This window comes from Protopterus annectens, chromosome 2.part0, assembly GCF_019279795.1.
Source record: "Protopterus annectens isolate FY-2018-M chromosome 2.part0, PAN1.0, whole genome shotgun sequence".
NCBI lineage: Eukaryota > Metazoa > Chordata > Ceratodontiformes > Protopteridae > Protopterus > Protopterus annectens.
Window position 1 is genome coordinate 320,867,833 of NC_056728.1, and position 14,747 is coordinate 320,882,579.

Genomic DNA, 14,747 nt, shown 5'->3' on the forward strand with positions numbered 1-14,747 from the left:
GCTCTAATTCTGTTATTTTTTTAAATCTCTCTTCTTCAGCATTCTCATATTCAGCCAGCCTTTTTCTTCATTTTCACCTCTGATTTTTGCAGTTTTATCGCCTCATCTGAATATCTGTTTAAAGCTTCTTCAATTTTATCCAGCCTTTTGTTATTTGAGTTGATGTAATCCATCATTTTTTCATTTATTTTAATCAGCTCTGAGCACATTTGACTTATTTTTTTCCTCTAGGTGACTGGAAGTCATGTCTTGCACCAAAGCTAGAGCTTGCACTGGTTTTTGTTGAACATCTGCAGAATTCTTCCCTGTCAGTGTTTTTCCTCACCTTTTGTGATTGGTTTTCTTTCAGGTTCTCTTAATGTCTTCTTTAGCTGGCATGCATACAGTGCACTTACTAGCCAGTTTTTGAAATTTACCCAAAAATATGAGTTTACTGGCTCTCTGCTCTGAATTTGTTTTCACACCGGGAGAGCTAAAAATTAAGCTGTTACTCAATGTGCAGCCATCTTGGAACCAACTTTGCCTTCACACCCTGTAGCTTTGAGGCAGAAAGCTTAACCGAGGAGACATTTTGCTGTCAGATATCAAGATTCGAATTTTGGTGTTTTGCAACCTTTTGGATGCTAAATATTGGCTTGACTAATCAATCTAATTAATGGATGTTCTTCATCCCACATTGCTGCAGTCCTAACACTTGGGTAGTCCGCTGTCCCTCGGTCGGCCCGAATATCAGAGTATAAGGCTGACGTCGGTCAAGGCGCATTTGACTGACATCAGAACGTCAGGGTACAAATGCGCATGACCGACGTCATATCCTCAGTCTTTTTTGCCGCATGGTCCGATGCAGAAGCAGTGTTGCAAGTGCCGTTCGGCGTTCTGAAATTTTTCGAATTTGGAGTTTCAGACCGAAGTCTGAGTTGGTTAAGTACCCCGTTGGGGAATATTTTGTTTTTTTCTTGCCTCAGTGGTTTACCGGATGTCAGAAAAAGTGAATAACTGTATTTCTTGTGGGAAACAGATACCACATAGGGATTACCATAATTTGTGTATACCTTGTTTAGGACCTGAGCACGACGTTGTTGGATGCCGCTTTTGTGCTAGGTTTAATAAACGCACTATAAAGCGGAGGTTGGATTGTGCAAGGTTGGTCTTTGGGAAGCGGTGTAATTATAAAATGCCGTCGGATGCTCCGACGCCGGCTTCCTCTAAGAAGTGCAAGGACAAGGCAGTTAAACCTAGGTTAGAGGAGTCGTCCGAACCGGACGTCAGTTCTTTAGAGGCGTCAGTGGAACCGGTGGTTCCGACGGAGGCCTCTCTGGACTCCCAGGGAGAAACTTTGATTTTACAGGATGTGGCCTCCCAGGAGGCAGGGCAGGCTGTAGGGGCTTCTCAAGTAACTGTACTCCCCTCCCTTCCTAAGGGGTCTAGGCCCTCTCTTTCTGCTTCCAAGGCTTCTCCTAGAGGCAGGTCTAGTTTAGCTTCTGTGGGTGTCGCTCCCAGTTCTTCAGGTGCTGTGCCCAAGAAGCACATGCTCAAAATGGCAGAGGATTTAATTACTTTAATTAGAGGCTCTATGCCCCCTCCTGAAAAGAGGCCTAGGATGGAACCTGTGTTGGGGGATTATGAGCAGGCTTCGGATGTGTCTGAGTCTTCGGCTGAAGACTTGCAGGAGTATTCTCATTATTCTGATTCTGATGTGGATGATTCTACTCCTTCTGCTTCTCCTCCTGAGGATTTTTCTTTCAGAGACCCTTCACTCCATGAGAGAGCATTTTAAATGGGAAGGTCAGGATTTCTCTGATTCCAGGAAAAGGCTTAGGGAATTTTTGTTTTTACCCCAGCATAGGCCTTTAGCTATACCTCCTGTTCTGAATGTGGTGGAAGATGTGTTTGCAGAGGCTTCTCTTAATCCTGATTCTTTGCCTCCTGCTCCTGTTAAACCAGATAGGTATTACAGGGTGCCTGAAGCTAATAAGTATCTTTTTAAGAGTCCTAGGGCAGACCCAGAAACTGTTAGCCAGGGGCCTAAGGGTGTTAAGGCTTCTGTTGTCAAGAATCCGGTTCCTGCAGATAAAGAGGCCAGGGCCTTGGATAGATGGGGAAAGAAAGTTTATACTGCTTCCACTCTAGCCATGAGAGCTTTGAATTGCCAGTTTCACATGTTGAAATATCAAAATTATCTCCTTTCTCAGTTGAAATCTAAGGTTGATGCTCTGGCGGAAGGTATTGACTGTAAAGAGTTACAAGATTTAGTGCATGTTTCTGAACAGGTGGGTAAGCATTCTTTGCAATGTGGTTTTGATGCTGTACAGGCCTCGCCTAGGGTGGCTGCCACTGGGTCAGTTCTTCGCAGGCATGCCTGGCTGAGGGATCAAAATTTATCTGACCATGTTAAAACTAGAATTTTGGATGCCCCTTTGCAATCTGATGTCCTGTTTGGTTCTCCTGTTGAGGCAGTTTTAAAGAAAATGGAAGACAAGGCTAAGTCTATGCAGACTGTTAAAGATTTTTTGCAGGTTCAGCCTCCAAAGTTTAGTAGAAATTGGCCTACTAAAGGGTGGACGTATCCTTCTTATGATTCCCAGTCTAGGGGTAGATCTAGACGTGGCAGGGGCAGAGGTCAGGGCTCTTTCAGGCCTAGAACAGGGAGTTCTCCTGCACAGTCTGCAAGTGAGGGCAGGGTCAGTCCTTTCGTAAACAGACCCAATGACCTACCTTTTCAGCTGCCAGATTCTTCTCGCCTGGCAGCACCTTTGGGAGGAAGGTTAGCACTTTTCAAAGAAAATTGGAGTTTGATTACCCAAGACAAATGGGTACTGGATATCATACATCACGGTTACAGGTTTTATTTCCATACCTTGCCTCCTTTCAAAGGCATGCCAGACATTCCTCCTCAACAAAGAATAGAGGCTCACAAGCAAATTTCACTGTTACTCCAAATAGGGGCCATACAGCCGGTTCCTATGCCAGAAAGGGGCCTAGGATTTTATTCTCGCCTGTTCCTAGTCCCAAAGAAGGGGAACACGTGGAGACCAATTTTGGATTTATCTGTCTTCAATACTTATCTGGACATTCCCAAGTTCAAAATGTTGACGTTGCAGCAGCTTTTACCTCTGCTGGGCAAAGATCATTGGATGGTAACTTTGGATCTCAAGGAGGCTTACCTTCATGTTCCTATCAGACTAAAGTGCAGGAAGTATCTGCGTTTTCGAGCTGGGACTTCTCACTATCAGTTTTCTGTATTGCCCTTTGGCTTATCTACTGCGCCCAGAGTGTTCACAAAAGTTCTGGCTCCAGTGATAGCTTTCTTCAGGCTAAAAGGAATACAGATCTATCCTTATTTGGACGACTGCCTGATTCTGGCTCAAGGAAGGGAAGAGCTTCTTCATCATTTGGAATATGTGATAGCAGTGCTAAGATGCCTGGGGTATTCTGTGAACGAAATAAAGTCCAGTCTAGTACCCTCTCAAGACGTGCTTTCTGGGTGTGAGACTGAATACAGCATCCCAGATGGCCTTTTTAACCCCGGACAAACAAAAGAATCTATCCCTTTACTTCCTTCAGCTATCTCATCAGTCCGGGCTGACTGCAAGGACAGTCCTTCAAGCCTTAGGGTTCATGGCATCTTGTATTCTGGTGCTTCCCAATGCCAAACTGCATATGAGGAAGCTACAATGGTATCTCAAAATGTATGGACACAGCACTGCCAGGATCTGGACACTGTCATTCAAATAATACCTTGCATTCAAAAGGAATTTTTGTGGTGGGCTCAGGAATGTCACCTAAACAAGGGACTCTCTGTGACCGCGCCAGAGGCGAGTCAGATTTTAACAACAGATGCCTCAGACATAGCTTGGGGAGCTCATCTAAATGGAAAGTGGATACAAGACAAGTGGCCTGCCAGACTGCAACATCTACATATCAACATGAAGGAGATGTTAGCAGTCCAGTTTGCATTAATAGCTTTCAAGGATTTACTTCTTCCAGGGCAGGTGTTGATTCTAACAGACAACACAACTGTCATGTGGTACATCAACAAGCAAGGGGGAACACATTCTTATCCTCTATGCAGGCAAGCAATGATTTTGTGGGAGACTGCTCTCAGTTTACAACTAAATCTTCAGGCAAGGTTTCTGCCGGAGCACAGAACTCCTTAGCAGACGTGTTAAGCAGACAAATCATGGATCCCCACGAGTGGAAACTGGATCTTCATGTATTTCAGAAATTGACAGTGTCCTGGGGAACTCCAGACATAGATCTGTTCGCTTCTCCACTAAACCACCAGCTGCCAAAGTTTTGCACAAAGCGGTTTCATCCCACAGCTTGGAAAGTGGATGCTCTTTCTTTCAGTTGGAAAAATCTTCATGTGTATGCCTTTCCACCTCTGCCTCTCCTCCCAAAGGTACTTCTGAAGGTCAGACAGGACAAGCCAAGGATGATTTTGATAGCTCCAGATTGGCCTCGGCAGCACTGGTACCCACTACTGAGAAGTCTAGTACAGAAGCCTCCATGGCCTTTGCCTTTGATTCCACATCTGTTGTCCCAGGAGGACAGTCATTTGATCAATGTCAAACTTCACTCTCTTCACCTAACAGCATGGCATATTCTGTTTTAAACCATAAAGGGTCTCAACTTCCACAACAAGTTTTGAATGTGATTTTGGAAGCCAGAAGGCCTAGTACAAGGAAAGTGTACGCAGATAAATGGAAGAGATTTTTATTTTGGAGTGCAGCTAAGGATTTGGATGTTTCTGAGCCTGATTTAAGTGTGGCTCTTCAATATCTTACTGAGTTATTGGACAAAGGTTTGTCCTTCTCTTCTATTAAGATTCATGCTGCAGCAATTTCAGCTCACTACGATTGTGACCCACCATTGTTTTCTCATCCTTTATTCAAGCAATTTCTTAGAGGGGCAAAGAATATCAGACCCCCACGAAGAGCTCCTACTCCTGCTTGGGATCTCAATTTTGTGTTGGAGAAACTCACTCTACAACCTTTTGAGCCTGCAGCTACTGCTGAGTTGAAATATTTGTCATGGAAAACTGCTTTTTGTTGGCCATTACCTCTGCAAGAAGGGTTTCTGAATTGCAGGCCCTTATGGCAGTTGAGCCTTTCTTAATTTTCCACAAGGATAGGGTATCTTTACGTACTAATCCTTCCTTTATGCCTAAAGTGGTTTCTAGTGTGGCTTTAAACCAAACTATTCATTTGCCTACTTTTTATGCAAATCCCCAAACTAAAGGGGAAAAGATTTTGCACACTTTGGATGTACACAGGCAGTTGCGATATTATTTGGACAGAACTAAAGGGTTCAGACAATCTCAGCAGTTATTAGTTTCTTTTGCTTTGTGCTCTCAGGGCAAGCCCGTGTCAAAACAAACTATTTCTAAGTGGATTGGATTTTGCATTGCTTTCTGTTATTCCCATCATGGCAAACAGATTCCAGCTGGGATTAGACCTCATTCCACTAGGGCTACTGCCACTTCAACAGCTTTTTTGAGGGGGGTGGCTACTAAGGATATTTTAGAGGCAGCCACTTGGAGTTCAGTGCATACCTTCTCTAGGCATTACCACCTTCCATTGTACTCTAAATCCAGGGCTGGTTTTGCCACTGCTGTGTTGCAGGGCATTTTGGCAGCTCCTGCTTCATTATAATTTAGCCATCCTCCCTTACCTCTGCTTTGGGATTCTACCCAAGTGTTAGGACTGCAGCAATGTGGGATGAAGAACATAGTACAGTTTTGTACCTACCATAAATGTAGATGTTCGAAGATCCACATTGCTGCAGTCCAATTTACCCTCCCTCCTTCCCCTCTGCTGTTTGAGGTGGTTGTGTGGGTTGGGTTATCCATCTGAGGTATATGGCATTTTGTATATATTGTATATATTATACATATTTTTGGTGTTAGGCTAGTTGGTTGTTTAGTTGTGGTCTATGGATTTTGACCTTTCTTTTTAGGGTCTTCTGACATCTGGGGCAAGAAAAGACTGAGGATATGACGTCGGTCATGCGCATTTGTACCCTGACGTTCTGATGTCAGTCAAATGCGCCTTGACCGACGTCAGCCTTATACTCTGATATTCGGGCCGACCGAGGGACAGCGGACTACCCAAGTGTTAGGACTGCAGCAATGTGGATCTTCGAACATCTACATTTATGGCAGGTACAAAACTGTACTTTTCTGAAAAGGATTCTCTGTCTCTGGCTTCAATCTTCTTCTTCTTTCGGCTTTTCCCGGTTAGGGGTTGCCACAGCGAAACTCCGGTCTGCTAATGATTGGCAGTAGATTTTTTTTTACAGGTGCCGAGGTGCCAGCTCGACACCCAACCTTCAACGAATCTGGTAAAAAAAAATCCATGTACACCATGGGATATTAACTTCTCATCCAGCATGCTATTGCATCAAAACTATAGTGGGTCTGATGTTTTTGCTTTGGAATATTATCTTTTTCAAATATCTTAATCTTGGAGTTAGATGATTTTAAATGCAAGAAACCATTTTTGGTGTTGAACAAGGACTGGGCATCTGTCAGAATGCCTACCTTACTTTTGCAGGTTTTGTCCTTGCTAATCATCAGACCTTCTGTCGGTCAGCCAGGCTGTTCATTCCATAGTGGGCAAGAGCTGACTGAAACAGGTCACCATTCAATCAATCACTGGTGTGGTTTGAACTTTCTCCTCTAGCCCACAGCCCTACCATTTGAGTACTCAGCAAGGTTCATGGAAGGAGATGTACAGTGGGCTGACTGTGGGACATGCCCCTTGCTTTAGCAAGTGGCATTGCCTCAAAGCAATCATGCCCCTCTACCAAAGCATGAGGTGTGGTCTCTCCTCTCTTTGCCAAGCAGATCACACTGTCCTATTTGTTTCTGTCTTGAATTATGCAAATTCACCCCCCCACACACACACACACCCTCAAACCAAGCAGAGGTGAGTGATCCACACTCCTTCACTCCTCCCTCTCCATCTGGCTCCTGCAGTACCAGGACAGCTATTTGAACCTTATTCAGCATCTCAGACAGGACTGCATTGGACTGGGCCACAGAGTCGGGCATATTACCACCTTATAGTGCCGTGAAAGTCCAGAAACTTAAAAGGAGAGATCAGTTCTTTAGCCTTCATGTTGGCTAACTAGGATTCCCTGTGGTTAAACAAACCTCATCTAAGTGACTTGATATCTGCATCATTTACCTTCATAGCAGAGATGAATGTACACAGTAGTCGGAAGGACTCTTTCAGAGAAATGGTGGTTTATTTCAGAAATCTGTTGCCTATAGACAGTTGCATTAGAGCCAAAAAGTGAACGGTGCACACCTGTGCTGGTCATTAGCCTGAACCTTCAGTCTAGAAGTAAGGCATTATTTAAGATGACTATTTAAGCATTTTATTCTGAACTCCTGTCTTGGGCCTGTTTTGTTTTCTGGTTATGATGCACTTCTTGGGTTCCTGCTTAGGTATTTATTTACTTGCTGCAGATGGCCTGTTGAAATAAGATACTACCAATATCTGATGATTCCCCTTATTACTTCATCTTCAAGAGGAACAGTCCAGTGTAATGTGGTAGAGGTTTGGTATTGACTGTACACTGAGGTGATGAAATTATTTATTTATGTAGTTCTTGAACCTTTTGTGCTAAGGCTTCCAAGGCCTTAAGAACAATTCTCTTTTAAAGGATTCTTTGAAAGATCTGAAGTATGTTTACAAGAGTTTTGGTAGTCCAAGTTTGTATATAACTAGTTTAATGTGGTTCTATATACTTGCAGGTAAGGGTTGCAGTTGTGTTTCTGCCATATTTGTTGGCATAGGAGGATCTTCCATAACACAGTGCAGAGAGTGATGCTGCTTGGTGGATGCAGACGCTCCGTTTTCCAGTGTGATGGGCTTTAACCCAGCAGAAAGGCCATGAGGATCAGTTTACTTCAGCAGTTCTAAAGAATTGTGCTACCTTTCAAAGTGTTCATCAAACTGATTGAAATGTCACTTCAACTTTTAACCTGTTATATGTTTTGTTCCTAGTGAGCCTGATAAACTCTATAGACATGCCATCAAAAGTATCAGAATAGATCATGTATATATCTGTGTATGTTATAAGGAGTGTGTGTGTAAAATGCATTTGTGTGTGTATATAAATATATACTTGTGCTATGTTGCAGTGAGTGGATTTAATTGAATCTTGACCTGGCAAATAGGGAATGGATTATAACATGGGGATTGACAGTGGTGTAAGCTAACTACTCTCTCGCACTACCAAAAAAAAGTTTCATTGACCAGTTGTCCAATAACTCTTGGACTGAAGACTTTACCTGTTGTAGTGTGTGTTTGTGTGTGTAATATATTATTTATTCATTTATTTATTTATTTATATTTGTTGACCGGGAGTGTCAAACTGGACGTAGGTCCATTTTCAGCGGAGGCCCGGGGAGAAAAGCTCCACAGTTAAAATAAACAGACAGTAGTTGCATTGGATTACATAGCGATTAACAATTTACATAGCAATTACTTACAACATATTTACAGATGAAGAACATAGTACATCAGTAGACAACTAGAATCTTTATCTGTGAAGTACATAACAGACATTAACAAATGTTACAATAAGAAGTTCCTGCTGTATAATAAGTACTAGGCTTAGGGCAGCGCCAGTTAAGCAGGTTTAAACTATTCGGGCTACCTAAAGTCCACTCTTCAAATTTTCCCTTAAAACTACCTTCCTCGAACTATACTACTGATCTAATCAGCGTATCCTATAACTAAAAAGATCATCTCTACTTGACTCCAAGTAGACTATTCTCTATCTGTTAAACCTAGCACTTGCTCCTACAGTACTTATCACCTCGATACAGCACTCCTGTTATAGATAGTACCCCAAAAAGGCAACCCCCCATTTCTCGGTCACCCACATCTCCCGGAATCTCTTTTAAAGTTTTTTTGTCTATTCCTTCTAGCATGTCGAGGGATCAGTTGCTAGTGTCCTCTCCTGCTCAGCTGGTGAACCTGGGAATATTGAGGCAATGTTACAATTGCCTCATGTACACAGACAACCCTCTCCTCCTCCCACAAAACACAAATACATGCGAGAGATGCAACTATACGGCCAAACTGGAGGCTGAGCTCTCTCAACATAGGACTGGCAAGACCAGACAAGAGGAAAAGGTTACCACACACACTATAGACCCAGTCTCACATAGTACCATCACAACCTCGAATCATACACATAAACACACAAAGACATACTCGGAGGCTCTGATCAAAAATCTACCAAAACAGCAGAGGCCGCCAAAGCAGACACCCAAACAACCACCACCTCAGAACACAACACCTGCAACACATAGACCTCACAGTCAGAGTGTCAAACAGTCACAGCCCTTAAGGCCAAACACAATGCCAGACACACTAGTCATTGGTGACTCCATAGTCAGACACACTGACGTCCCGCTCACCAGACTGAGTAAGGAGAGAGTTACAGTAAGCTGCCTGTCGGGCGCTAGAATCCGCCACATAACGCAAGCACTCAGGTCTCTCAACAGCAGGTACAAATACGACTCAGTCATTGTCCACGCTGGTGTAAACGACCTGAGACGTACCTCCTTGGACTACATGAAGAGAGACGTTGAGGAGCTCTCTGATTATGTAGCCCAGGCAGGTATGACCCTGACCTTGAGCAGTATCCTACCTTCACCAAGAATGATGCCACAATACAGAGATAAGATGATCAGCTTTAACAATTGGCTTAAACTCTGGTGTCATTCAAAGGGGATCCAATGTCTGTCTGCCTGGGATGACATGCTGGACAAGCCACGCTGCTTCGCAAGGGACGGCTTGCACCTGTCACCCCTGGGATTCCGGATATTGGCAAAGGCTCTTGCCACCCCATAGTGCCTTTTTTAGGCAAGGCTCAAATTCTAAACCTACCACCCTAGAACACAAAAAAGGAAAAAAACTAAGGGTAATGCTGCTCAATGCCAGAAGTCTAAATCTCAAAATGCACACACTCGAGGCCTTTCTCAGTATGGAGAACATCGATGTCTGTGCTGTGACAGAAACCTGGTTCAAGGCTCCTGAGAGCACCCCAGCACTATCAGGTTTTACCTCATATCATGCGTTCCGGCCCCAAAATCCAGACAATACCAAGAAAGGGGGGGGGGGTATCCATATTCATCAAGGACACCCATACCTCAAGACTGGTGGCAACGCATGATGCATCGGAGACCATCCAGGTGCAATTAACCATAGGCAAGACTGCTCTGCAAATTGTAGCATGTTACAGACCACCCTCACAAACTCAGGAACCTCACATGGCTTTCCTGAAAACTCTGGAGGGGTTAAATGCATCTCCAAACACCATCATATTAGGTGACTTCAATTACCCTAATATAGACTGGGAACACTACTCAAGCCCAAACACTCTAGCCCAAAAGTTCCTGGAATTCATAAACTCAAATGCCATGGAACAACTAGTCACCATCCCCACAAGAGGAGAAAACATACTTGATCTCATCATCACGAACATGGGAGCACAATGTTCAACACCGGAAGTATACCCCTCACTGGTGAGATCAGATCACAAACTAATCTCGCTGGAGGTCCTCATCCCACCCCCACCTGAAATAAAAAAGACCACAGTAAAGAACTTCTCGAAAGCCGACTTCACACTTCTAAAGACTAGTGTGGTCTCCTTTAAGGCCACCGAGCCGGTGGAGAACAGTACTCAAGCCGCTGAATCACTTACAAATGCCTTCTACCAGCACTTGCAGGACTGCATGGATAAGGCAATCCCAAGCAAAACAAAGACTCTTTGTACCAAAGGCAAGCGTCCAGTCTGGTGGACCACAGCCATAAACAAACTCTACAACAAAAGGAGGAAGCTACTACAAGACAGAGCAAAATCCTTAAAAGGTAAGACACCTTTGATCACTGTAAGTAAAAAACTAAGAGCTCTCATAAAATCATCCAAAGCAAATTTTGAGAGAAAAATAGCTAAAGACTCAAAAGACAATCATAAGGCCTTCTTTAGCTATGTTAGAAACCTGGGAGGAAACTCCCAGATATGCTCAGAACTAGTTCAAAATGATGTGAAGATTACTGATCCTACAGACATTGCCAACATACTGGCTGACAGGTTCAGTGCAAACTTCTCCCCCCCCCACAAAAGGAGAGATATCTATACCAAACGATTGCAGCCCCCCAAACATCTCTAAGGCCCAAGTGAGAACTGCTCTCTCCAAAGCAAAAAACACAGCATCCATGGGACCTGATGGTGTTCCCCGGCTGTGTGCTCCACGAACTCAACGAGGAATTAAACCCACAGCTAGGACAGCTGTTTAATCATAGTCTCATCTCTGGATACGTACTCCAGGAGTGGCGCACTGCGACTGTGGTCCCACTTCACAAAGGCGGTGCCTCCACCGACCCTGGAAATTACCGGCCCATTAGCTTGACAAGCCTTATCTGCAAAGCCATGGAGAGGATCATAATGGACCTCATAAATAAAGACATAGGGAATTTGCAGACTTTGGATCCAACCCAGTTTGGCTTTGTCAAAGGCAGATCATGCCTTTTAAACTTGGTTGACTTTTTTGAAACAGTCACCAAAGCCATTGATGAGGGAAAGGCAGTCCATACAGCCTACCTCGATCTGGCGAAGGCCTTCGATACAATACCCCACTCGGGTATCATTGAAAAACTCATCAGCTTAAATGTTAACCCATACATCACAAGATGGGTTGCAAACTGGCTGAGTGACAGAACCCACAGGGTCAGAGTTGCTGGCGCCATGTCAGACTCAAAGCCCGTCACAAGTGGTGTCCCACAGGGCTCAGTCTTGGGCCCACTCTTGTTTGGCATCTACTTTTCCGAAGTACAAGCAAACACAGGAGGGTTATGGCTGACAAAGTTTGCAGATGACTGCAAACTGGGCGCCGTAGTCGAAAACACATCTGAGAGAGATATCCTTCAGAAGGGTCTCACAGAAACGGATAACTGGTGTCAGAGCCATGGCCTAAAGTTAAATGCCAAAAAATGCATAGTCATACCCTTCGGGAAAAACAAGGTTACCCCTAGCTACCATATAGGTGGCAACCCACTGAGCACAGAAGAAGTTATCAGGGACCTGGGGACCCAGGTTGACAGTAGCCTGTCATTCGACACCCATGTAGCTAAAGTAGTTACGAAAACCTTCTACATTGCCCACCTTATCATGAAGGGATTCACATCTAGATCAAGGGAGGTCATAGTCTCCCTATACTCATCACTCATCAGACCAATGATTGAGTACAATGCCCCATTCGAAATGTATCTGACCCGACACTTGCAGCAGCTGGAGAGGCCACAAAAGTTCCTCACCAAAAGGATAAAGGGTCTCAAAAATCTGTCCTATGCTGCCCGACTGAAAGAACTCCAGCTCTATTCAGTTGCTTACCGCTTGCTCAGAGGTGACCTTTGCCTGACATACAAGGCCATGTCAAACCCAGATTTGATGAATATGCTTCACCTCAAAAAATCTAGAAACGTCAGAGCCACAAGGGCGGAAGACTTAAACTTCGATATGGCTATTAATAGGACGTGCTGGAGGGATAGATTCATCACCCAAAGACTCCCTATGCTGTGGAACAAAATCCCGGTATATGTGAGGCAGAGCACCTCGCTGGCCTTGTTCAAGAGAAATCTTGACCAATGGATGGGAGATCGCAGATATACCCCAGGGATTACCTCAGTGTCACTGCTCGACAGAGGCACAGCAAAATAATGGGTATAGTTCCCCATACTAAAGGGGTGGCGTAAGCCACAAAACTATGGGCTAGGCTTGTAAATGCCCTCGGGCAGATAGCCTAGTATGAACCTATGAACCTATGAGCATCCGAGCTTGCTATAATCAAGGTAGTTAGTGGATATATAAATGTATAATATATAATATTGTGTGTGTATATGTATGTATATAAAACGTGCATGTATTATAGTATGTGTTATATTGTATATGTATGTTTATGTATAATGTACACATGGTGTGCAGTGGTCTGGTGCATAATGAATTAAGTATCACGTACCATTGTATTATGGTACACTTTCTTGGCTTGTGCCACTGCCAATCACCAATATCTTTCCCTAAAGCTGCAGTATATGAGATATTTGATTTACAACACAAACACACATTTCAGCACTCCAGTTTATTTGTTTTTTCCCTTTTTTTAGTTTGTTTTACTGTTTTTATTCATTTCAGTGGGATGGTCTAATTAAATAATATTGTATTGAATAAGACTTGTATGTAGGCTGTGTGAACTTTTATGAATCGACTGCCTTAAAGGTATTTTTCTTCTGTAGTTCTCATTCTATATTTTGTAACCTTTTAAAATGTTTTGTATAGTGTCAAAGTATTCCAGTAATGTTAATAGCACTATGTTAGAATTTACTGTAAGTATAATTAGTTTATAAGTTTATTTTCAGATCATTTTGCAGGTAATGTCTTTTCTCAGTTAACTGCTTGTAAGGCTTGTTTTATTACATTTAATTTTTTTTTTAATTAGGGTGAGTTTTATTTATAGGAGTTTATGTAAATGATATTTGTGTGTGATGCAAGTGTAATTTTTTGTGTGTAGACAATGTGCAGAATTCTGTGTGTTTTAGCATGAATGGGACTGAGTTATAACAATTTGGTTACATAGTTTAATGGGTGATGACACAGGGTGGTGGTAGATGTGTAACAATATGTGTAGTTGAGGGATAATATTTATGCTGTGCACATAATAAACGTTTGGCTCACACCTTTATATGTGTGACTATATTTATATATTTAAAACCAAATCTAAATGTTCAAAGTGTAATGAAAGTCTACTTTATTTTCAATTTTGGTCATAGCATAACTGTAATTATAGGAAGGTGGCATGGTCTGTCTCATTGTTTTGGGGGAGGTAAGCAATATTAAGTGCTTGAAAAGGGAGGTCTGAACTTTTAAGTGAGTCTAGTTTAATGTGTATTGCTTGTCATCTTGCGGGCCTCATGTTGTTCCTGTGTTTACTATTAATTCTGTCCTGGTCAGCATTGTAGCATTTGAAGAAATGGTAGAACCATACAGACTTCATGAAGATGACATGGAACAAGATGCAGCTGATAAGATAAAGGCAGAGGAACCCTGGAGGATCACAGACAATGAACTGGAGGTGTACAAGATGAAGGTGAGCACTCTTCCTGGAACACCTGCATTTTGTGTATGTAGGTAGAATAACATGGCAGTTGCATCGCTACCTGGGTTAATGTGTGTATCTTAGAAAGTTGACTGCGCGCTGTTGTAGCATAGCTTTACAGCATAATCTATGTACACCACTGTTTCATGTAGTAATGCTTTCCTTACCATGTTACATTGTTTTTCACATTCCACAAGCTTCTCATTGCTGTTTTACTTAGGTGATGTGGCTTGAGGTGCATGCCGTACTGGTTTTGTTGTTTCTGTTGAATGTTCTATTCCAGCTACCTTGTTTGCTTACCAAATTGTTTTCTTAAGCCTAGCAAGTAAATGTCCCTAGAGCAGATGTGTTGTTAAACTGACCACACAAACTCAAGGTTTAAGTGGTCAACTTTGGTTAATGGAGTAACCAATCATTATAGAGATGATGGATGTGCTGTTATCTTGTTTATTCACTTGGCAGAGGCATTGTTCAAAAGTAATCAGCATGGAACACAGTGGATCTGAAGAGCTTTATATCCCTTTGAAATCCTCACCATTTTTTTAATTTCTAGAATGACATGGTATGCTTG

The 14,747-nt window shown here is 43.0% G+C and overlaps 1 protein-coding gene across 2 annotated transcripts in view; it reads left to right on the top strand.

Moving 5' to 3' along the window:
- Positions 1–14,747, top strand: part of SLC12A2 (solute carrier family 12 member 2) — a 2,115,502-nt gene that overhangs the window by 2,040,148 nt on the left and 60,607 nt on the right. For both annotated transcript variants that reach the window (XM_044060802.1, XM_044060801.1), the window contains one exon: positions 14,032–14,167. In XM_044060802.1, coding sequence (XP_043916737.1) covers positions 14,032–14,167 — 136 coding nt within the window. The remainder of the gene's footprint in view (positions 1–14,031; positions 14,168–14,747) is intronic.